This window comes from Sander lucioperca, chromosome 18 (genome assembly GCF_008315115.2).
Source record: "Sander lucioperca isolate FBNREF2018 chromosome 18, SLUC_FBN_1.2, whole genome shotgun sequence".
Lineage (NCBI taxonomy): Eukaryota > Metazoa > Chordata > Actinopteri > Perciformes > Percidae > Sander > Sander lucioperca.
In genome coordinates this window covers 17225361-17251333 of record NC_050190.1, presented here as the reverse complement: position 1 = coordinate 17251333, position 25973 = coordinate 17225361, and the positions used below count along the sequence as shown (strand labels likewise).

The following is a 25973-nucleotide window of genomic DNA, read 5'->3' as shown; positions in this document are numbered from 1 at the left end:
TTATATAGACTTTTTATTTCTACCAAACATTATTTGCACTGGTTAGGGGGTACATGGCTTAAAGAAACTGTTCAAAGGTGGTACATTATTGAAAAAAGCTTGAGACCCACTGATCTATTAGTTATGAATGAAAAATGCTTTCAATCTAAGGTCTGTGTTGCTGTAGTGATTTCACACCACACTGCTTCCTGTTGCACTCAAACAATGTTTCATGCTTAGACTGCAAAACACACAGAGGGAGACACACTGTTGCTGTAAGATGTCACCCATATCTGATACTGTACACAGATTAACTAATATCATTTATGGCATTTACTTCTTCTTTACCTTGGTGTTTCTGAATCCGGGGGGCATTCAGAGTGCAGTTGACTAGAGAAAGAAGACATTCTTACATCAGAACACCTGATAAATTAAATACACATTTAAAGGAAAACACTCATAATGACAATCACAGATACAACAGGATGAGACAATCTGACAAAAGGACAATGGTGGAACAAAATGTTTACAATTATAAATAAGAGTTCAGTCTAGGACAGGAAATGATACTTACTCGCACAGTAAGCCATGTAACTTCCCCCCTATGGAGAAGAAACAAAGGGGCAATACAGTGAGATTATTATTGACAGAAAGACAACATTTTCAAATGAATCCTATCTTAACTCTATGTTTTTAGTACTTCTGATGTCAAAGTTATCATAGCTTATCCATAGTGCCATTATCTGATTCCCAAGTGAAATTTAAACCAACTCTTCAATCTCCTAACTACACAACATTATTTGGACTAAAACATTACCTTACATAATTGAAAAGATCTCATCCTTGTTTTAGTTCTCGCATTTCTTATATTTTTGTATATACAAGCTCATATTGTGAGTTGGTCAGTGTGAGGTAATGCTTTTTCACGTGGTAAAAGTGTGATACCTCTGAGATGCAGTTTCGTTCGAAGATGACAGTGTTAAAGCATTTTGTGGTGATGATAGCATTGATGGAGTGTCTCACAACCAGCTCAGGATTCTTCTCCTTGCGGTTTGCAATCACATTGCCCTAAAGTCAACACAGAAGGGGGGGGGGGGCAGTGAGTCCAACTCTCAAACCATATAACAAAAACCCTCATGTCTGTTCCAGCGAGGTTACAGTGATACAGTATGCTCATCAAAACAAGCTTGGCTATCACACTGCAAGTAGTCTTGCCTTACCAGACCTATCACAATCGTAAAATGCAGATGTCAAATGCCACATAAAATATTAAATGAAGTTAACTGCCCAACACAATACAGTAGCGTGAGCTATTTAAATTTGCTGGATACAATTTGCTCTTACGAGTGTATCGCTGTGTGTACTTTGTCCACAGCAATCCCCACCGATCGGTCCCAAAACATACCAGTTAGATAGTAAATGTTGTAAACATAATTCTTTGTAAATCTTTATTGTACGATTGTACGATGATCGCACAATCCAAATTTTCTTCAAAACTTGCCATTTTCAGCATGTGTCCTGCTAGACTGAAGGGATTATGAGAACGGCAACACACAGAGAGCGGAAGGTGAGGGACAAAGCTTTATCCTGGAAAAGTACTTCCGTTGATTCAAACTACAATGCAAGTAACTGATCATGTATTTGGGAGCTATATAATGTCATGAGAGATATGAGAAACATGGAAAATGTGTCAGAAAACACTAAGCTAAACTATTCTGGCTTGTCTAACTTACAGCTGTCCACGAGTACTCGCAGTCGAATGGCTTGACGTCTGAGACACGAGACACTTCTGAGATTGTGTACTTTGTAAGTTCAGCCTCCTGAACGGCCGTGCAGTTAATGTCCTGTCCACTGCAAAGTCGTAGAACACCACCTGTGGACAAAAAGACAAATACATCCCATGAAGCAAGATGTGGTTATGAAATGCTCTAATTCGTGAAGACTATGTCTGCAAATAACTATGAAACTGGCAATGGTAACCAGTGTTGGGCAAGTTACTTCCAAAATGTAATACATTATAGATTACTAGTTACTGTCATTTGAGAGTAATTAGTTATATTACAATATTACTGTCTCTGAATTGTAATGTGTTACACTACTTTTGCATTACTTTTGAGTTACTTTCACCAAAATAACAGGGGAAATTTGATTTGGCAGCTAGCTTGTGAATTTCACCACCGGATCAATAAAGTCTCGTCTTTATCCACTTTAATACATCATAGATTATTCATATTTTGTATAATTAATATAAATATGCAAAGTAACTAAAGCTATACAAAATAGATAAGTAAAACATATAATAGGCAAGTAGGAGAAAATGAAAATACTCAAAAGTATGGCATTGTTGTAAAATGTTTGTTTATAGCACTTCAATAAGAAATTCATGTTTAGGTTAAAACACTCTAAAGGAAATGTTCAATTATAGTGTGATTAAAACATTATTTACAGTACTTGATTTACAGCTGATTTGTGAAAAGGTACCACCTTATTTAACAGTAATTTAGTTTTACTGCGAAGCGTCACAGGAAGTGCTTTTATTTTGAAGTAAGCTACACGGAAGTTGTCTGTTGTGTAGCCTACTCTTGCTAGCTTACTGAGATGCAACATGTCTGTCAGGCTGAAGTTGTTCACTTTCTTGTTTGTAAAACTGCAACATATTGAACAGTAAATGGTCACAGTAAAAGACAAGCGTTTTTGGTCGTCATTCGAAGCCATTCCACTACAGGCATAGTTACTCTCCACGGCTGATAAAATGCAATGATATTTACGTGTAGCAAGCCTCAACATTAATTCCCGACATGTTTATATCTGTCAGCCGCTGACGTACCGTCACCTGTTGGGACATACATACATGCTGTCCGTACCGTCACCTGTTGGGACATACATGCTGTCCGTATCGTACAGTAATAATCTGCGTATTTTCTTTGTCGAATGTTGTAACACCCCCTAAATCGCAGGTGTATCGGGTAATATGGTGTCACGGAGAATTGTAAGCTAATAAAGATCTACAGAGGAGGGCATGGGGTGTATTCCAGGCCGATACCCCAATACAGAAAATCTCCGCTACCGTGCACTCCGGGCTCGGCCGGCGAAATGAAGAGGATACATCCGTGTTAACAGCACATGTCACTAGTAGTTAAACACACACACACATACACAACACATCGAATCTAACAAATATGTTTCTTCTCATTTCGGGCAATTATGAAATAACTTCATCTGACGATACTTTACGAACTTAATCTGTGATTGCATCACAGTCCACAAACTTTTTCTTGCCATAACGTATTAAGTTCAGGTGAACTTGCAATCAGTGCTAACGTTATTTGTCCATCGAGGCTATTCGGGGAGCGGTAAATATGTTAAAACGGCTAAACAATGCTAAAACAATATCGCTATATGACACACTTCCTTCTAAAACAATAGTCATGCCATTTGTTATTGTTTACAATTTTATAGCTGAGCAGTTTTCACGAGTGACGCAACGTTGCGTCACTCGTGAAAACTGCTCAGCTCTAAAATTAAAAAACGTACGTGATAGTGACGCGAAACATAAACATTTGTAAGTATTTGCTCTGTGCTGTGCAGGTTGTTGATTTCAATCAATTCATTTAAAACAATACATTATAGTTTACTCACATAAAAATAATAAGCAACACTCAATCTGCATCTTTCCAGCAGCCAGCCAGGCTTTTTCTCTCCAGTCTGATGATGGGTGCTGCTCTTGAGTCTGTATCTACACTTGTTGTGTGGTCTGCTGGAAGCAGACAGTACAATTGGTGGGCAGGCTGATGCAAGGGAACACTTAAGGAATTCATCATGTGATGAAACCACGTGACTATGTGTACATTACGGTGGTGAAGTAGATTATTTCGACCTGAAAAAAGTGCGCAATATTGCAATACTTAGTTAGAACATGTCTGTTCGCCACCTTTTGCCATTTTACATTAAAAAAGTAGAAGTGGAGCGGATGTGAGACTGGGCAGGTGGAGCAGAGGCTGATGTGTGTGTGTGTGTGTGTGTGTGTGTGTGTGTGTGTGTGTGTGTGTGTGTGAGAGAGAGAGAGCGATAAAAGAGACAAGCAGCACCAAGGGCATGTAACAGAGGAAGTGGCAGCAATTGGTAGGCTACTGGGTGGGTATAGCACCCATGGTGTAGCACCACTGGAAACATCTGGATCAGCCCGACGTGCAATGGTGATGGTCTCTGCTGAATGGCTTAAAATAAGGAAAATAATTATTCACCACAATTAATAAGCTCACAGAGCCATCACACAGAGACATCTGCCCTCTGTGCCAGGACAGACACTTCTTAGTCTGGAACCGTCCACGCTGCTGCATAGCAGGACTTAGCCAACATGGGGAAAACGCTCTTACTGGATGAGCTAGAGGCCGCCCCCCAAAGTGTCTTTATGTGCAGTGAAGCCAGTGTCCTCTTGGTCCCGTTTCCCTGGGGACAGACATTTCCATGTAGAGCAGGGCAATATATCGATATCATATCGATATCGTGATATGAGACTAGATATCGTCTTAGATTTTGGATATCGTAATTTCGTAATATGGCATGAGTGTTGTCTTTTCCTGGTTTTACAGGCTGCATTACAGTAAAGTTATGTCATTTTCTGAACTTACCAGACTATTATTTTCCTTTACCCACTTAGTCATTATATCCACATTACTGATGATTATTTATCAAAAATCTCATTGTGTTAATATTTTGTGAAAGCACCAATAGTCAACATTACATTATCGTTGAGGTATCGATATCAAGGTACTTGGTCAAAAATATTGTGATATTTGATTTTCTCCATATCGCCCAGCCCTACTTCCAAGAGTGGTTTTCTAGCATTCCAGTGGTTCATACCTTGATCTGCAGCTGGATTCTCATCTGGTTGCAGAGGGCACGAATGAAGGAATAGGAATAAACATCACATGTACACGATTTTACTTTTATTGAAATTAATGAATTAAATTAAATTCATATATAAACAAATGCCAAAAAATAACACTGGGACCCTCCCCGGAAAAAATTAGTAAACTAGCAAAGTCAATGCAACAATATAATTTAACATACAGTGGTAGAGTGCCAATAAAACACATTCACCCCCTTTGGACTTCATGTTTTATTTTTTTAACTATGAATCACAGTTGATTAATACGACTCACTGACATGGTCAAAGGAAAGACATTTTAAAGTGACAACATAGCAACTTTTAAAGTTGGTGCTATTTGGAGTTTCACAGTTTCCTTAAATGTTGGAAAAAACCCAATGTGATTCACAGTTAAATCTAGGGTTGGGTATCGTTTGGTTTTTTTACGATACCAGTGCTAAAAGGATACTTTTAAAACGGTGCAGGTGCCTAAACCGATACTTAAAAAAAAAAAATGCATATATTTAAAAAAGAAAAAAAGAGCCCAGAACGACAGTCGGCGACATTTAAGAACGGCTTGTTTATTGCTAAGGCCATATGATCAAAATTAAATGATTTATTAAAAATGGAATAACAATAACTTATAACAATAATTTATTTCACCAGTAAATTGCTGGTAAATGACAAAAACAACCACTAGATGGAAAAGGGTATTTTACAATAACTTTGAATGCACCACGAGGCTGGTGAGGCGAGTTTCAAGTGAACGCAGCGTCTGTGTTGTTTTTCAGACAACAGCAGCTGCGGACTGTCTCGGTGTTGGAATCCTCTACAGGGAGATACAGTCACAGTTAACAGTTAACCGTGTTTAATCCAGCTGCTAGCTAACGGTAGGCTAACGTTATCTGCTGCCAAGTGTATTAATATGTTAACTATAGCGTCACATGCAGTGATGCTTCTGTTGCCTCCAACGTCCGTTTCGGAGCATCAGAGGGCAGCGCTGGCATTTCAGTAGCACCAAAATGAGGCGCCGAAATCCACGTTACTATTCGGTCCGGTAGATACCGGTTGTTAAGGCACCGGTGCCGTAAAAGCACCGGGTTTCGGTACCCAACCCTAGTTAAAACAATGAAACATGAAAAGAGTGAATAGAGGCACTGTACATAAGCCTGAAGAATGAGTTTGATGCTTATTGATATTAAACTCCCTTAGATTAAATGTGCTTTTAAAAGGTGGATGAATGCCGAGTGCAAAAATAGATTTTGCATTAGAAAAAAAAATAAGATTGTCATTTTGTTGTCATCCATTTTCACACAAACACTCTTTGACCAAAATGTACACACACTTTTTTTAAAGCTTTTGTTGCCCAACGAAAGGCTGAATCCTTGAAGCACATATAGGTAGTAACTTTGTTTTACCCAATACTGAAACTGAGGCATTGGTGGCCTTCACCACATACTTTCCCCTCTAATCCAGTTACATTTCTCCATCTCTAGTTAAAGTTCTCATATTATGCTCATTCTCAGGTTCATAATTGTATTTAGAGGTTATATCAGAATAGGTTTATGTGGTTTAATTTTCAAAAAACACCGTATTTTTGTTGTACTGCACATTGCTGCAGCTCTTCTTTTCACCTTGTGTGTTGAGCTCTCCATTTTAGCTACGGAGTGAGGCATCTCACTTCTGTTCCATCTTTGTTGTGAGTCGCACATGCGCAGTAACTAGGTAAGCAATAGGCTCGTTCGAGATAAACTGCGCCTCGCCTGTAAAGTAGACGAGAGCAGGCAGCAGCAGCAGGGGGCGGTGACAAAAATCCGCTGTCAAGTCGGACAGTTTCCAGCCGATTCCAGCAAGCTTCAGGCTGAACAGGAAGTCACAGAAACTGTGGTCCAATTCCGATTTAAAACAATGTTATCAGACCCATATATCAGCTCCTACACAGTCTCCAGTTGTTTTAATTATGACAGAGTAGCTCTCAAAATGCCCTACATGCGATCTGTTGCCGATTTTAATTAACGCACCATAGATGATCCGTAATTTAGTCTCTCTGACTTCTAAATGTAACTATCAGCCACACAACATGTGGTTTGTACAGAATATGCCTTTTAATCAGACAAATAGCAGTTAAAATCCCTCCAATTCAAAATAAAATTTAATAATTTAAGTTTATATAAAACGTCATCATGTTGAGTCGATTCTGAACCAATCAGCTGTTAGATCAGCTGAGAGGCCGGCGTTTCCCAGCATGCCCTGGGTCCGCCTGGGTCTTGCAGTCGGTGAAAAGCAACTGCGCTGCCTGCGTCTCAGAACTGCAGCCGCCTTGATCTCGTGAGGTTATCGTTGCCAATGTGTGCATGACGTCAGAGCAAGTCGGGATCAAGTCGGACACAATTCCAACCAGCATGCATTGGGCGGTGATCGCCGTTGATCGATTCTGCGCAGACCTGGCTTATCTCGAACGAGCCTAATGCTAGCTAGTCAGTTGCACAGTATGAGGGCGTGCCATGCTAGCAGCTAGGCTAGCATTATAACGTGTGTTACAAAGTGACGAGTGTTCGTCACGGGGGTAAAGGCTGGACTACAATAGAGCGGTTTGGAGCAGTTTGTGAACTGTTGGCGATGGTAAGTCCCTTTGGGGTGGACTTTGGGCTTTTTCACTTTGTAAACCTAGAACGTGCACAAAAGATATATAACACAATAAAGGAAAGGGAAAAAGCCAAAAAGCATAATATGAGCACTTTAAACAAAATACGTGACAGCAACCTTTTTGACCTTTACCTCACCTGTTCAAAACTCAGCACATCACAGTTCTCATATCTCACTTCGTACACTTATATACTGTACATCCACACACACGCTTTCTTCAACGCAATGTACACGAGCACATACCACAAAGACATTACTAACAGTGTATGGGTAAACAGACACAAAAAAAGGAAGTTATACACTGACTGTAACAAACATTAAATGACTGCATGTTTTTCATAGAAAAGGGATAAATTGGTTTGTATTGCTTTGGCCTGTTCTGCGAGCAGCCTGCTCGTGTCTCTGTCCTCCTCTGGTCATGCAGAAGCATCAAAGAGCCACTCGACATAACCACAGAGAGGACTTGGCAGCAGGGAGAAGGTGGGAAACCATGTTGATGTCACAAATGTCTGTTTTGTCACTTCAGTTTCCAACCATGTTTTACCACCATTTCTCCTCATGTTTCCCTGTTTCCCGGAGGCTTCACTTTAAAAAAGTGTCTTTTTGTGTGGTGAAGTCCGTGTCCTCTTGGTCCCATCTGCCTGGGGACAGGCACTCTTCAGTGTTGAAGTCCTGAGGGTTTACCCCAATGTCCAGGACCTGGGGGTTAGTGCGAGACTCAGCGAGTCTGGAGGAACAGAGGAAAACGGACATTAGTAACTGCTAGGACGAAACCGGAGTTGTGATTAAAATTGCAGTTATTAATAATGATAATTCATTACATTTAAATCAACATGTGAACAATTGTAAGTACAGTGTGTAGTGTACAGAAGTTATGGACGTAAATATGACTAATAAATTGAGTGGCATTTCTATTTCAGAGTTTCTGCAGGTTTTACCAAGTCAAATTTAAGACTTTTTAAGACCCTTTTAAGACCATTATGAATGAAATTTAAGACCTTTATCACAACGTCAACTAAGCACTAAATTCAGTTGTTTTTCAAGCCAAGTATAAATAAGAAAATTCGTTTTATGTCTGTGGTACAATCCGAAAGAGACTTGCGCCAATAACATGAAAGCTGATTGGCTGCAATATAAGTTGAATGTTGGTCTCATTTGTAGTTGTAATACAGCGAAATTATATTTGGACTAACGAAATAAAGAACTACAACACCACAGCAGAAAAGGAAATGAGCATTAGAGGTAGTGTTGCATGGACGTAGGGAAATTAAGTCCGGTTTGAAATTATTTAAGACCTTGAACACTATACTTCAGCGAATTTTTTTTTAGATTATTTTTTGGGCTTTTCTGCCTTCAATGGACAGGAAAGGTGAGAAAGGGGAGAGAGAGGGGGAAGTATCGTCACAGGTCTGAGTCGAACCCTGGACCTCTGCGTTGAGGCATAAACCTCTAAATATATGTATATATGAAATTTTAGACTTTTTAAGACCCCGCGGAAACCCTGCTATTTGGAATGAAAGGAATCATCGTGATAAAATAATAGCAAAGCCACATTTGGCAATAAAATGAATCCCTTCGTGAACTAATCATGGCAACCCAATCATAAACCACCCTAACATACATACATATACAACATGCCTATTTAAAACACATACATGTTAGACCTATATGTGAACACACGCCGTTTGCATTCACCGTAACATCTCTCATTCAGTGTCATGGCACTAACAAGAGTGCGAAGCTGATGGATGTGAGGCGGAGACATGAAACACTTGTGATGGAGACGGGGACACAGTGGCACACTACAGCAGGTTCTGTGGCAGTGAAACTTGTTTTATGAAGCTCAGGGATGGATCAAACTGTGGAGTGACAGCGAGGAGCCCCCCCCCCCCGTTAATGGTATATAGCCTTCAAAAGAAAGTGTGAAACTACATGAGTCCCAATCAATCTGGATGAACACCATCCAGACAAATGAGCAAGCTTGAATAGTGGGTTGACTAGGGGAGAATGAGGTGGAAGTCACTAGATCCAGTGAATGACATTGTTACCTGAGTAGGATTCAAAGCTATCCAGACTGCGGCTGGGGGTGCAAAGAAAACATCACAAGTCAGGCAACAATTAAACTCTGAGCTCTTCTTAACAGCGTCATAATAAAGTTAATGGATACATTTGCATGGCCACAGCATGACTCTATGTCCAAATTGTTATGGTTTACCATGAGGCCATAACGTCAGGGTTAACTATACTATACTACTAACTAACTATAGGCCAGCAATGTTGCCTTAATTTCTGCCAGACAGAAAACATTCACATCAAACTGGCCTTTTCCTCACTCTGATCAACAGGCATTTTAACAGCTACAACAGGGGCTGACACTCCACAGCCAGCAGATGGCAGTATAGTCTCTCAAATGTATCTGCAGCTCATAGCGAAAAGAACAGAAACAAAACTGCTCATCTAAGAGAATTTCAATGCCGCTCATCAAAACGGACAGGAATTAAAAGTTAAGAACAGCCACATTGAACCTTGGAATTAAAACGGTGTTGCAGTAAGGGAGCAGATGTTTTTGTGACATGATCTCTTTTGTTAGGAGGGAGAGGAGGCCCTGGTGCCTGTGATGTTAACATACTGAGTACTTTAATCAAACCTATGAGTGTATAATCTGTCACTACTGAAGCCTCAAGAATAAAGTTGTCTCAAAGTAGCTGTATAACGGTGCATGTGTTTCTAATCTCAAGCTTAATATAAGTTACACCCTCTGCCCACGGATCTCTGTATATGGTTAAGGACCTTACTCAAGGCACAGCTATCCATTAATCTGGAGCTTATTTCAATCCTCACGTAAAACTGTGTGTGCCACGCACCAAATATCAGGTACCATCCTTTAACCATCATTCTGTAATCTTCGCATTCACAGAATCATGAATCGCCCTCCAATTTTCTCTTCTCCGCTCTGACCCCAACATCACCCGGTACAATCACTTTCTCCTGATGGACAAAGATGTCAACGTGGTCCTCAGGGCCCCCTGGATTTCCTTCAATTACAGAAATCTACATGCGGATGCACCTGCGCTTATGCTGGGAGCCTCCTCATTAATCACAGAGCGGGAGATAAATGGCGTTAGGGTATAATTACAGTATGTGCAGACAAATAATCATCTGATAACAGGGCTAAAATGGCCTCTTAGCAGTTTAATTACAGAAACTGTGGAGTCCATTCTCCCTTTCACTAAATAAAAGTGAGAGAATAAGAAGCCCACTGTCCAGTTAGCAGAGGAAAAGAAAGGCAGGGCCAAAGTAAATAAATGCACTAATAAAAGTGTTGAATGAGTCTTTATGGCGGTCCGAGACAAATAGCTGTAAAACAGCAGACCACCACAGCTAAATTGAAACATTAATCACAGTGGACTCCATTCAGATTAGTTTGGAATTCCTTAAACTCTGTTTACGCTATCAACAATCAGCACAGACAATGGACTTTCCCGTCAACCTTGAACCTGCAAATTACCAGATGTGATCTTCTTCCTGAGTATTCTTCTGGTGCTTTTATTCCACTCCAGTTATAACACTGAAAAGAGTACTACCCTGCAGGATAAGTTACTTTCCTGTGGGTTTGTGATAGAAATACCGAGCAGTGTGTCCCTCAGCAGCACCCATTTGTAATCACAGGCTTTTGGAAGCTGATGTGAAATCAGTGCGTGGGCCTGAGACGATAGTAAACGGCGCCTACAAAAGCAGCATGACTCAGGGCGGGTGTCGGCTGCGTCAGGGCCTGTAAACTGAGCCCGTCTACTGCCCGTGGGAGCGCACCGGGGGTAAACCGAGCAGAGGGAGAGGCAGTGTTTATTGCGAGAGCAGCCCAAACCCACAGGTGGCTATTTCCAGAACAGCAGCCTACGCGACTGATTAGCAGAGCCCGGGCCTTTAGGGAAAACCCAAATCCACACTGGTTCTCACCTTGAGAAAGCCTCGTCCAGACCGTCCTCCAACTCCTGCCACACAGAACACACACAGATTGGTTAAAGATAAGTTTATGTCTTGAGAGATGATAAGCAAATACTGCTTTTTAATGAGATGTACACAGTCACCTCTTGACACTTTTTTCTAGCCTCACATGTTTAATCTAGCAGCCCACACCCTCTCCAGCTATGCGATCATTTGATTCTGTTCTGTTCTATAGGATATTGTCTGACTCTGCGTAGCAGCTGTACAACTGTCAAATCCACTCCTTTGAATACAGCAGGTAAAGTACATCACCAAGCACTTTGGCTAATTTATCGGTGCTTCCTGCATGGGATTCTGCTCTTCCCATCTTATCAAGCCTGAACAGCTGAAACTTACTAACCAGCCCGATTATTGTCTTACCCATACAGTATTGTTGTTCTCTGTTGCGTGATTATGCACCATAAAGGGATCCGATTCAGTCTGCTTTGTTCCTGAGTGGACCAGCGCCACGTTGGCTCCCTCTGCCAAATCCAGAAGCTTTGCTGTGGCTACCTCTGTAATACAAAACAAACACAAAAACATATGAAATGCATTTGAATTCACATACAACCTTCCAAATTTTCCATTAGATTCAATTCCTAGCCCTTGAGACGAATGAATATAAATGACTGTTTGAGAAATTAACCATTTGATGAGTTGCTGTGATTATCACAGTATCATGCAACAGTACACAGCAGCATGCATGCAGACAGTCTCTGATGACACGATATTGGTTAAGGTCCACTCTCTTTTTTAAGGCCTCTAATGTATCTCAACGATGCAGCCATCTGTAGATTGTCACTTATGATAAGTGAGCATTGAGTAACCTCCTGACTTGCACGCCTAACCACAGTGACACCACTGATCTGTAATGGGATTGGCTTGTAATGGCCTTGCCTGATGATTAATGTATGTCAATAATGTGTGTCAACACTAATTTCTGTCTAGTCTTAAGGTTAATGTTGTCCACAGTAAAGGCTCACTGGCTCTTCTAATGTTCACACAACTTAACTCTTCTCTGCTGAAACTTAAAATCCTTAAATTACCGTTTCCCAATTTTCTATGTTCCTCACAAGAATAGGGTTGGGTACATAATTCAGTACTTTTAAGGCACCGACCGGATTGCCTCTTAAGTATCGAGTGTCGTAAAATGCCTCGTCAATACCATTTCAATACCTAAGGAGCAAATCTCATCAGCGTCAGTGAGCCAATAAGCATGCAACATGCGTCTACCAAGATCTAATAAAGCTGCTGATTGGCTGTCTAACGTTACACGTCGTAGAGGCATGCAGAAAAAACTCTACGTTACGCACAGAGACAGGGCTCACAAAGTAGGAGCTGAAAATATAAATAAAAAGATTTGTGCTGTGTAATGTTGTACTTTCTTTTTGTTAAAATAGATTTTATAAAATTGGTATTGAAAAAAGTATCGTTCAGGAACCGGTATCGAAATCAATCAATTTTTGAACGATAAACAGCCCTGCACAAGAGAGGCTCAATACAAGTGAGCCAGCCTGCAATAAAAAAATTCCCTTTGACTTGTCATCTCTGTCAACACTGGCTCAAAGGCATTTAGAGTATTCGGCTGTTATGAAGGAAAAATTGTGGGACTGGGGCTGTCATTCATGGGACAAGAGAGGGGGATCAAGACTCATCTGATGGCAAAGCCCCTGAGTTAACAGCCTAGGAAGTTAGGCTCTGGGAGCAAACACCCAGCTGGCACACTTAAACTAGAGCCTCGAACGATTAGTCGATTAATCGACAGAAAGAAAATTAACCAGTTAATTGTTTCGGTCACTTTTAAAGCAAAAAGGCCTACTATTTGGTGGTTCCAGCTCAAATGTCATTTATGAGAGTAAATGAAATGTCTTTCGTTGGTCAGACAAAACAAGCAATGTGAAGATGTCACTTTGGGCTCTGGGAAATTGTGAGGAGCATTTTTCACAATTTTGTTTAACATTTTATAGACTAAAATATTCGGCAGACTAATCGATAATGAAAATAGTGGTTAGTTGCAGCTAGCAACTAACCACCAGCAGCAGCTATGACCAAAAGCTTCTATCCCGATATACATATCTTCATAACGATATAAATCCCAATACAGCATGTTTTCTGGTAATTCAATAGTAATTTATAAATAAAAAATAGTCTATGAGAAATAACCAACCACATGGTAAAGCCTTTTTTTGTATACTCCTGTGTGAATAAATACTGCGTAACGCAGTTCAGCCGCTGTTTTTTTGACATTGCGGGATAATTAACCTTTATAAACATTTAATCCTGTGAAGAGGAGGAGACTGAGAAAGGATGATCGGTATCAAGCAGGCTAAATCCTCGGACAATCAGGGTGAGACAGGAAGAAGCTGCATTTGTATTTTGTAGCCACTGTAAGAGGCCTGGTGCCAGGAGAGAGCTGAGGGTATCGTGTCTCATGAATATAGCTGACTCACCTCTGACAACACCACTGATCCCAACAGTCTCTCTGACACAGAGACGTGCCATTTGATCAGCCAAAGTAAAGGGTACATAAATGTAACCTTGTGATAGCTCCAAAGCTCTGCTGTGCCCAATAACTGCTTTAAGGCTGGCAGTGAAAACCTCTGGCAGGAAAGAAATGCTCAGCCCGTTTCAAAAGGCACTCAGAAGCTTCTACCGTGTATTACTCTGTTGTACATTTACGTTAATTTGCTTTACAGAAATACAATCCGCTGGCAGACGAATGACCCACCAAATGGTGAGTGGGATAACGTCGGTCCGAAAGCTCACACCCAGCCTCTCTGCTGCCAGAATCTGTTTCCAAGTCCTACTTTGTTAAGTCTTCTCACTAGGGGATCATCCTTAAAACCTGTGTCTGCCATAAAATGCTTCACATTCAGGGCCACAGCCCCAAATAAAGTGTCAGAACAGATTTAGAGAGATCTCTCTCGGGCTGGAGGCCACCTGGCTGGGCAGAGGGGGAGGCTCAGTACAAAGCTTATGTTTTCAGATGTTTTTGGAGTTGCCTGCCTCCGTCTCAAACTGAAACCTCCAGTACCAAAAGGATTAGTACAGTGGCCGCTCACAAAGTGTGACAGGAAAAAGGCATGCACAAAACAGACGAACAAAGAGAAAGCATTATGGAGGAATAAGCGTACAGCCATTGTGCCACTGGCAACAGGAGCGCTCCACATCTCATTGCATCTTGGCTGCTGTGGACAATACATGGAACTAATAATGCCTTAAGGTTGTCTGGCTCACTGGATGTCAACAGCATGTTTAGGAGGCATTACCCACATCTCAAGTCTTGGAATCTTAGTGAATCTGATCGAACAATGGGTGGGTCACAGAAAATGTAGGCCTCTTTCATGCTTTTTACACAAACAGGACTGTAGTTGTGCTTCCAGGGTGAAGCAGAATATGGCTGTTTGTCCATGAACACGTCGGTTATTATAAAATGTCATGGTGATCGGTGAACCAAGATTTGTTTTTTTATTGATCTACAACACAGGAAGGGAGCGTAATGTTTTTAAATTAATAATCATTGCCATTATAATCATACAAAATCACCTAAAAATGTAATTTGCCTCCCCCCCCCCCGCCGAGGCTACGATTAATGTGACAGAGAGGGCGAGGGCGAGAGAGAAAAACATGATGATGGGTGACATGACTCACCTCCTCCCTTCAGGCTGCCCAGGCTAGCCGAGCTGTCCGACTGAGAGTTACTGGCTCCTTCTTCGTCTGAACACAACTTCACTCGTTTTTCTTTCTCTGTGTGGGGAACAAAGAGAGAGAGAGAGAGAGAGAGAGAGAGAGAGAGAGAGAGAGAGAGAGAGAGAGAGAGAGAGAGAGAGAGAGAGAGAGAGAGAGAGAGAGAAAAAGGAGTAGTCAGTGAAAGATAAGCAAACTATGATTCAGGAGCTAGTTAACACAGGGTGGGTGACTAAAGGAACCGTTTACTTTTCAAGCTGCTGAAAAGGTTTCACTAACCAAGCAGATATTGTGTGTAAACAAATTAGCAGCAGTAAATTGGCAGATAAGGTTAAGGCCATTACTCAAGCCATCTGCCAACTGAAACCTAGAGGGCCTGGCCATCAAAGATTGCAACACACATACTTCATACAGCAGTAAATACGGTAACTGCAGCATTTAAACAGAGTGGGCATGGCATCTGGGTCAGATGGATAACAGGCTCTGCTCGCTCCAAACACCTGCTAAGAAGGTTTTCCACACAGTGCAGATCACAAAGTGCAACTGAAAACTGCTTTCAATGTATACATACAATGAAAGCAGTTTTCAATACCTCTGAAGCATTTCTGAACCACTCCTTGGAATTTCACTAAGAGTTAACCTAAACACACTTGAGACTAATCTATACAGCCTCTCCATGAAAAACATTCAATCTTTTCTTCCACTGTCCAATTCACCTTTCAGCGACACCCCTTGTTAACTTATGTGTCCTTCTGTAAAGTCATATGGTCATGGGAAATGTACCGTAACAATATGAACACACAGTATATTGTTATAGTGTATCCTCTTCTTTCAAATATGATAGCCCCACTATTATGTAACAGCCTTACTAAAAATGATACAATGATACCTTTTTTAAATTAAGTTGAGTCCGCTGTCACTATTATGAGGGGCATAAGCTTCAAAGTTTGATTCATTACCTCCGAAATTGTTGGCTCTGACAGAATCATCACTTTTGTACAGCTGCATTTTCCTCCTTACAATAAAGTGCAACATTGTGAGGACATCTGTTTCTGCAGAGACAAGCATGTTGTTTTTCTGTGCATTCCCACACAAAGTCAGTCTCAAATATGATTTGGTTTTTGTCAAAACAAATCTTTCAATAAGCTTATTGTCATCAAGCACTCTAATAACGTCTCGCACATAATACATCTGCCTGATTGCCATCTCCTGGTAACTTCTAACAGGCTCTGGAGCAGAGATAGGTGTGATTTCCAGAGTTTTACCAAAAATGCATCACCCTGGGAATTTTTGGCCAGTAAGGAATGACCCTCACTCCTACTCTTGAGACACTTGATAAATAAGGGCCTAGTCTACTCACACATGCACACATAAACACTCATCTCTACCTACTAACTTAAATATCACCATTTTCCATTGTGTGAGGTTAAGGCAGATGCTCAAAACAAATCAAAAAGCCACACAGGAAAACAACTTCTGAGCAAGTGTGAACTCCCAGAGGGGCCAAGATTCTGACCCGCTGTAACTCAAGCTTCGAATACTGTGGGTACAGAGTTAATGTCCATTTCTGTCTAGGGAGACCTGCTTACATCAAGGAGTTTTTTTTATTTTTTTTTATTTCATCATCCTCGATCTAAAAAACAAACAAAAAAACCCACCCCATTTCCCATGAGCCCAGGTAGCGTAGTGATGACAGTGTTACAAAACTTTCCCCAGGGCACCGGTTTTCCCCCATTGCCTTTCCAGTGCAAAGTTATCAGCCTGCTAACATGGAGACAACTTAAAGATATGCCAGTTCAAAGCTAGATGTAGTGTTTAGAGTGAATATTATATGAACACAGATTCATAAACAGAGAAGGGGAGCAGAAATGTACAGACGAATGTGGGTCAGGAATGTGTGGTGGGCTGTGGAGAACCACTGTGGGTGGTGGAGGAGAGTTTGTAAGAAACAGGAGCAGCAAACTAGACAGACATACAGTAGATACCCCCTCTTCCTGCCCTGATCCTCCGGGGTCTTGTAACTTTAATGAACCCAGACTCGAAAGGATTTATTTGCCTCTCCCTATCTCCTATTCTTCTTCTCTGCCACACGAGAACACCACTACTTATTTTTGAAAAAAATATTCTTCCTTTCCGATCCATAACCCCTAACCAGCTAGGCATCAGCTCCCTATCAGTGACACTGTACTGAACTGGGGGGAAAAAAATAAAAAATAAAAAATAAATAAAACAGCTTGGCTTATTAAACGGCTTATTAGAAAAAGAAGACGAGGAGAGGTGAAGAATGATGAGAGAAGGAAAGGGCAAGCAAGAGATAATGAAAAAAAAAATTAAAGTATGAGGTGAAAGAGTGAGGAGGCAGCAGATTTAATATTCAGCTCAGTTACAAACAACCAAATGAAGAGGTGTGAGCCAAGGAGCCTGTGGCCTTGATGTTGGGAAAATAATCCCTCCCCAAAATGGAAATGTGCCCACATTAAAACATTCCTACACACCACAGTAGAAGGGGTAGAAATGTGGAGTAGATAAAAAAGAGCTGCTGGAATGTTTTAATAAGGCGCAAGTGTTTTAAAGGACTGAATAAATAAGCTCCCTTCGCGTGAGACAGGATCAATGGCACTGACACTGAACCTGTCAGGGGATCGAGCTCCCACTGACACACGCACACAATCATTTTCCTTTCTCTCTTACACGCTCCGCATCCCAACAGCCCTCTCTGCCCCACCTTTCATGCTCTCTTGCCCTCTCTTCTTATCCCCCATCCCCCATCCCCCATCCCCCTCCTTCGCTCTCCTCTTCTTCATCCATCTCCCTCCTTATAATAAGCTGAAGCGAGTGCTGTGATGCTGAGGGGAAGGGGAAGGGGGGGGGTCAAGGTGCCAGGTGCAAAACAAGACAGACAGCAACAAAAGATAATCACAAAATTCAAAAGGGCGCCTACAAGGCAACACACATGTAAAGATCAAGAAGATGGGAGGGGTTTGTGATGCAGAAACCAATATTTTGTGGCAAGAGCTGCTCATTTACACTGGAGTCATGCATGCAGTAAATTACATGCATGTTCTGCTGAGCTGTACAAAAGAATGTGTGTGACACCGTCCTTACACAGCACTTTGATTGCCTGCTGTGTCCACGGCGTTGCCTGAACTCGCACTGTCTGCGTATGTCACTGTAGTCTACTATTAAAAGGTGCCTAGAGGATGAATGCTTTCCAATGCTGACATGAAACAGAAAAAAATATAAATATATAATAGAGGAGAAAAGGAACATTTTTTTGCAGTAAAGATAAAATGTATCCAGAGAAGAAAATGTCAGCTGCCACACATCTGAGTCCTATTCAAGGAAACAGAGAAGATTTACCTCCAGTCAGCCCACCTCTGCCCCAGGCAGGCCCCACCCCTCCCCATGTCGATACCTAGACGAGTCTTTAACCATGACTGAGTTGCCTGTAATAAAGAGGCGTCTCTAAACAACAACAAAAAAAAAGTCTCTCTGGCCGATGATTTAACCACTGGAGGGGGGGGACTGGTTCTATCAATGAGGACATTCCTTTCCTGTGAGTGAGTGAGTGAGTAAGTGTGTGCGTGTGTGCGTGTGTGCGTGTGTGTGTGCATGTGCGTGTGTGTGTGCGTGTGTCAGAAAGACAACATTGACAGGCAGGAAGAACCAGACAGTTCTCCAGTATTTCACATGCCTCTTCAGAAGAGAGGGTGTCAAGGCCAAGACCAGATAAGACACAAGAAAATGTATGTTTCCGCTTTGTGCGGGAAACCTTAGGACAGAAGACAGGATCATTGTTTGGCCACGAAGAAGAAGATAAAGGGTGTATACAGTAAATGGAGAGAATAACAACAGTGGAGGGGGAGGAGAGAGAGACTCGTCCGTCACACTCCACTGGTCGTCGGGGGCGACCATACACACCTTCCTTGGCAGCCTGCCAGAATTCAAACGCCACTCTGAAAGCCTGAGCCACTGTTAGGGTTACCGCCTGGGCCTGTTGGAGGGAAGCAGAGAGACAGGTTGTGAGACAGAGGGGTCATGTGAAAGAATCAAAGAAAAAGATGAGTAGTACTTATATGCATCTCATCTACATGAGGGACACTTAAGGAAGTTGTGGAGCTATGGCCGTGATGAAAACAGGAAGTGACCACCAACAGCAGACACTTGAAGAGGGGGGGAAAAGAAACCAGTTGGCTCCATGACGAGTTGTTTATGTAACTGGGAGGATACGTGGCCTTTTGGCCAGAACTAAATTAGTGAGGGGAAGGAAGAAGAGGGAGTGGCTCACTCGTTCTGCAAACCTCCAGAGATGGAGAGAATGCCAGAGAGGGACGGCAGCCTCCCCGCCCTTCATGTTCTCACTCCGCGTCTTTCTCCTGACTATATACTTGGACATTCTGCATGTCATTATCCATGACTTAAAGCTTTAGTGCGTAACTTTTTGATATGAACGAACGTCCATTACATTGAAGCCATAGCCAAATGAGTTGCTGCAAAGCTAATTAAGACTATCAGCTCCACACAACTCTCTCTGTATTTCTCAGTATGACTATGTTCAGAAGATTGTGGCGTCTGGTGACTTTCCCACGCAGAAGCTCAAGTTAAGATAATTACCTCTTCTGAAGAGTCCAACATGTATTTTTAATCGTCCGTGTCCTCTTTTGCTACTAGCAACTGCGTGGAGGAGGGGTGGGGGGCAGTGCACGATCACGGAGGGCTGTATCATGTGGACGTGCCGACAGTGTTGTCATTACTTAGAATTCCTCATGGGGGCGACAGAAACTATGCACTATAGCTTTAATACTTGGACATTTTGCATGTCATACAAGTATGCAAGTGTGGCAGTGCAGTTGTTCTGAGGTGTCTTTGAACCATACTGTATCTGCATAAAGTGCTTTCCACACATTGCCAGGAGCCAAAGTTGAATCGAATACCTGAATACAGAATCCTGCACCATAAATAATCTGTAGCCTACATTTGTAGCTACAGCCTGCGGCCTTATTTCACTATACATGTATTTATGTAACCAATTGCATTAAAAGGAATAGTTCAAGATTTTGGGCAATTTGCTTTCTTGCTGATAATTAAATTAAAATATCAATAATGCCACTTTTACATCTATATGAAGCCACAGCCAGAAGCTGAATAGCTTAGTAACGTGCAAGACTGGAAACAGGAGGAAACAGCTAGCCTGGCTCTTTCTAAAGATGAAAAAAAAAAAAAAACACCTACTTAACCCTCTAAAGCTCACTAATGGACATGTTATGTCTTGTTTGTTTATTCGTCATTGGTATCTGCTTATTAGTCAGATTTGAAGGTGCTGATACCACTGATAATACCACTGATAACAGACATGTGAGTGGTATCAATCCTCTCTCCTTACTCTTGGCAAAAAAAAGCAAATTATTCCTTTATTTAGAAATTAAACATATCTAATATTTGGATCCAGTTGGTTGCAAACTCTTTGTGTCCACTTACAGTAGGTGAGTCTTTCACATGAATAAGTTGTTGGACTACTTTGGGTAAACAGCCTACAGTGGCACACCGATTTGCAAGACAGTTTACGTACCATTTTTCTCTTCGTGCAGAGGAAGGCGTGACACTCCAGAGTCTCATTGTGTTGGCTCTGGACGATGTAGGCAAACACTTTGTCATGCATCTTGTCCGCCGTGCAATATGATATTCTGAGAGAAAAAAAACAGACAGATGCGCACACTTTAATAAAAACTCAAAGACTTTATAGAGCCATCACACATCAAGTGGGTCCATCATGCAACTTCATCTGCACTAAGCCCATAAGCTAGTCCAGCAATCTGATTCAAATTGTTCAATCTAGCATTTCTCTGAACTGTTATAGAAAAAAAAAAATCCCTGCCATTCTTGAAGCCAGCTGCACTCGCAATCTCACCGCTCTGCACATGATCAAATACACACCCCATCTGGGTGCAGGTACAGAGGTGAACAATGCCATGTATTTGAACTGAACAGCGCAGTGGACGTCTGTGCTATTTCGCCAGACGGATGCCGTTCCTTTCCGCTTCTTAAAAGTTACTACATCACACTCCCACTGTGTCCACTTGCTTAACAACCACGACACACGGTTTTAAATTACAGCTTTTAGATTGGGTCTGGCCCCTGTAAGGTAGATGAAAAGACATGCAGAGGTGATTGTTCCTGTTGTGCTCTGGTGTAAGAGGTCATCTACTGCACTAAGATTTGTCTGTCGCATGTGAGAGAGGTATCAGTCTTGCTTGTCAGTCTCCGGTGCAGAGTAGGGATTTAAATTAAGCTGTAATGCTACACAAATAGCTTTTCTTCACTATTTGATCATCATGTTATTACCCTAATACCAAAGTGACGGGTACACTGGCCAGTTGGGGAGGGAGACCCAAAACGATGGAGGAAGGCTATAATGAATGTCTGCCATCTGTCCTTCCTTTCCCCTTCGGGCATCAGCACTGTGCTCAAACTTCACTCGGTTAACTAATGAATGACTAAGGAATATACAGATGTGGATATAATAAATAAAAATAAATAAAAGCAAGGGAGGAAAAGTTTGGAAAGGTTTAAGAATCACAGCTGCAGTCTGCACAACATAACCGAGATTTACAGGCAAATGTTTGGGAGGGAGGGCGTCAGGGAAATTGGGTGTCTAGGCAAATCCATTTCTTTTATTGGTCGTCCATCTTCTTAGCAGATGTTCGGGCAGGGGAGCTCCAATAGGGTGTGAGATACAACCAGCTGCTTTATGTCCTCACACCATCCTGAGGTCACAGCTGGACTCACTTCACGCAGTCAGCCTTTTAATTGCTTTCATATTTACCTCATATTCTTCAAACTAGAGAATCCATTATCAGTGCAGCATTTTACTGGAGAGCACTGCAAAAATGGGTGGGGGGGTGTTGTTGTATGCATTTCGGTATACAAGAAAACTAAAAGACAAGCTGCTGTAAACTTCTCTGAAATTTGTGATGAAGACGTCATTCGTGGAGCTGAAACGATTAGTTCAGAGGTTTTCAAACTGGGATGCTTGGACCCCCGTGGGAGGCACAGGAGAATTAAGAACGGGAGCACAGAGGGAGAGACACAAAGACACTGCCTGAGGTGAAAGATACGTGCCTGTCAGTGTTATAAAAACAAAAGGAAGTTTGGCCCTCATATGGCCCATTTACCAACAGGGTCAGGGTCTGCAGCAGCAAGGGCCGTGACACATAGCTCATGGAGGCAATTAAGGTACTTAAGCGACTTCTTCCCAGTCAAATCTGGACACACATACACATATTTCAAGATTCAGTGCAACTTATACTTCTTGAGGATATTAGCTCCAATATGTGGTGATATCTCCAATATGTGGTGATATCTCCAATATTTGGTGATATAGTGTATACGATATATCACAAATAAACATCAAAACAAAAAAACTAATTTTAACTCCAGAACTTGCCTGAGAATCAACACATTTAAGGTCCTGACACACCAAGGAGACGGCCAAGAACTAGTGGCGATGAAGGCCGACTGTGGCGTCGCCTTTGTCTTTGCCAAAGTCTTAGGTTAGTTACGTTTTTTTGTATCAAAGTCATTCAGCGATAGTTGTCTGTATATCCATGGGCACATTGCAAACAGGAACTGATGATAGCTAACATTTTAAAGACAAACAAGGAATCTAAACAACAATCGTTAGATTAATTTTTAGCTGCAACCGTACCGGCGGTCAGTGAATCAAAACTGATGTTGACATTGTCTGTTCAGTTTGATCTCAGTGTGACTGGACGCACTTAAAGCTCACAGCAACCTACACACCTTATTAACTTAAATTTATAGACTTTATAGACTTTTGTGTGCAATGTTCCTCAGGTTAACAATAATAATAATAATATAGATAAGTTCTGTATGCCTGAGAAATGAAATCCATCCTGATTACTCTAAGCTGCACAGCCACGAAGCAGTTGTTTAATGACAAGTGATGCAAAATCGAGCGGGTGGGAGGAATGAAATGAATGTTCTCTAAAATAGAACAACATCCCAAAGGTGACACAGGAAAGCCAGAAACATGGTCAGCACTTGTCAAACTGTTGTCAAAATGCCAACAATTAAGATTTGTCCACAACCTGCCAGATTTCAGGATAAATTATTCAACATAAACCTATTCATGCTTGGAAAAATGATGGAAAATCCCACTCCAAACTCTCCTTAATATGTAGACTCATAAATGTGGAATTTTAGAAAAGTGATTCAAGCTTGGCTCATAAGCTTGAGGCCAATGGAGGTTAGGCAGCTTTAAGCATGTGCAGGCTGTGGCAGGCAAGAGAGATCTGTAGGCATTTACACACACACAGACAGAGACAGAGAGAGAGACAGAGAGAGAGAGAGAGAGAGAGAGAGAGAGAGAGAGAGAGAGAGAGAGAGAGAGAGAGAGAGAGAGAGAGAGAGAGAGAGAGAGAGAGAGACATACAGCTGTTGTAATGCTCCCAAGAGAGTTGAGATTGATGAGACATACTACTGATGGACTGAGTACTCTCTTCTTTCTCACACACACACACACACACACACACACACACACACTTTATACTGCCTCAGAGTACCATACCTGCTCTTACACATCCATCCAGTGATGGATGAGAGCAAAAAAAACATCTTTTTGTTTTATTGTAGGTGATAAGGACAAGCTTAGGAGGGGAAGTATTTCATAACTGGGGCCACCCAACTGAGTCAGGGACACCGCGTGTGTAATTATCAAAACAGTCAGTTAGAAGGACTGACCTGTATATGGAGAGGTTTTCTATCAGCTGGTTGGAGGCACTGTCGTAAAGGATGATTCCTCGTGGGGAGACCGTTAATGTGACTTTCTGGAGTTTTTTTCCACTGGCTTTGGCCTGGAAGGAAGGGGAGAAATAGAAAAAAGGGTGGAGAGAGGCCACAAGGAGAAAAAAAAGACAGCGTGTGAGTAAGAGAGAGAAAAATCAATCACGCCAAGTGTTAACCTTGCATTTATGCAAATGCTGCTAATTTTTGATCAGACCAGCCAATCAAGTTTTCATGGAATCCAGACGGTAGGACAAAAGATGCCAGGCAATCAAAAGATATGTTAAATCATTGGAGACCTTCAAATCAAAAATTGCAGAGCTGCTGGTCTGATTAACAGTAGAACAATATGCATATGCAATAAGCCAAATAACAAAAACATTGTCTAAACAAACACACAAACAACTTTGAATAAAGATTCTTAAGAAAAATAAAGTTTGTGTGCGAGTGAGAAAGATGGCCTGACAAAATATTACTTTACACCAACTGTTACACAAAATATGACAAGTTAAAATATATATCCCATTAAGCAGCCTAGCCTTTTCAGAGGCACAACAAGGGCAGCCAACAGATTAGGCCCATCAGAGCCTCTGCCTTCCTCTCCATCACTGTGTCATCATGAGTCCCACCATTCTGCCGCCGCTAACTTCATTATCCGCCGAGCTGCCAGGTCCAATAACATTAAGTCTTTTCTACCATGATAAAGCTGGCTGAGCCATATACTGAGCAACAGTGTCCAAACTAATTGCATCCTACTCTAAATGTCAGCCTGGGTCTAGTGGGGGAAGGGGAATGGAGAGGGTGGGGGGGGTGGGGGGGGGGTAAGGCAGCCAACCAGTCACTTTTCACCGAGGTGTCATTCAGGTCATAAACAGGAGAAAACTACTGAATGACTTATGACTACTGATGATTTTCAAGGGGTGGAGGTAGTGATGTGGGAAAGATATACATGTGCTTGAGAGAAACTCATTTTCTTGGAATAGTTTTCTGAATAGTAGTGCACTGACACGAGATTCTAGGGTGCCCTATCTTTAAGCTATACCAGTTTTGTGTGTGTCTTGCCTGCTCCAAGTGTGTAGGTGTGTGTTATCTCTCACCGTGGCCACTATCCTCTTGACAGCAGCCGCAGACAGCTCCTCTCCTTTGGGCTGCTCAACCATTGTGACCCCCAGGTACTTGAGCTGGAACACCATGCCCTCCAGAAGGGTCTCCCTCGTGTCTGTCCAGTTCTCTGGAAGCTCTGCGGATGACAGACATGCATTAGTGACACTTCTGCTCTTTAAACAACCCTGCTGCTTGTACTGAGGACTCTGGGAATTCTGGGGCTAGAAGAAGTGTTGAGCTATAGTCACTGCTGGTACCTTAGTTCAGAACTGTGAGGTGAATGTTTTTCTCAGCGGTTTTCACAGCGGTTTTACAGCTTTAAACAAGTGACCTGGTTAGGTGAAGAGATCCAGGTCCACTCAAAATCTAGAAAAGAAATCTGTCATCTGTGATGGGATTTGGAATAAACACAGATTTGAACTAGGTGTCAATGCAGGTGATAAAACTGGTCCCTTTGACTGTTTGCCAGAACTAATTTACAATCCTACCAACTACTGCTGTGAAGTCATTCTTAAAAGATATCCTCGAGCCTACATACAACTCTGAGGCTGTGGTTTTGATTTTTTTTTTTATCATTGATGCTTGAGCTGCTCAAGGCAATGTACTTCTCTTCATATTATATAAATATGAAGGTATGCGGGGGTGCCTGGTCACTACACACCAGAGAGGGTGCAGTGAAAGAAAAAATAACTGGCCTGCCTTCCAAATAACACCAAATCTTTAGGACCAATGTTGGAATTATGCTGACAGTCCACACTAGATCTTCAACATTCAGCAGCCTTCAAATTGACCAACCATGAGTTAATTAGGAACCAGCTGCATTAACAGTTTTCTTATACAGCCAAAGTGGAAACAGCATTTCAGAGAGGTTCACACAAATAGACAACAATCAAATTGCTTC

The 25973-nt window shown here is 41.8% G+C and overlaps 1 protein-coding gene across 5 annotated transcripts in view; it reads right to left on the bottom strand.

Moving 5' to 3' along the window:
* Positions 1–6194: 6194 nt before the first annotated feature.
* ldlrap1b (low density lipoprotein receptor adaptor protein 1b) overlaps positions 6195–25973 on the bottom strand; it is a 34754-nt gene continuing 14975 nt past the window's right edge. The window contains exons 2-11 of one of the 5 annotated variants that reach the window (XR_004895727.1): positions 25066–25208; positions 23927–24039; positions 20736–20850; positions 19088–19160; positions 15131–15226; positions 11861–11994; positions 11453–11487; positions 9544–9575; positions 7595–8222; positions 6195–6353 (exon numbers count right to left, since the gene is read on the bottom strand). Coding sequence is in view for 1 of the 5 variants with exons in the window: in XM_031288653.2 (XP_031144513.1) it covers positions 8078–8222; positions 11453–11487; positions 11861–11994; positions 15131–15226; positions 19088–19160; positions 20736–20850; positions 23927–24039; positions 25066–25208 (854 nt within the window). In the remaining 4 variants the exon portion in view is untranslated. Of the gene's footprint in view, positions 6354–7573; positions 8223–9543; positions 9576–11452; positions 11488–11860; positions 11995–15130; positions 15227–19087; positions 19161–20735; positions 20851–23926; positions 24040–25065; positions 25209–25973 lie in introns of those variants that run through there. The other 4 variants (XR_004895728.1, XR_004895726.1, XR_004895725.1 and 1 more) reach the window with 4 other exon arrangements.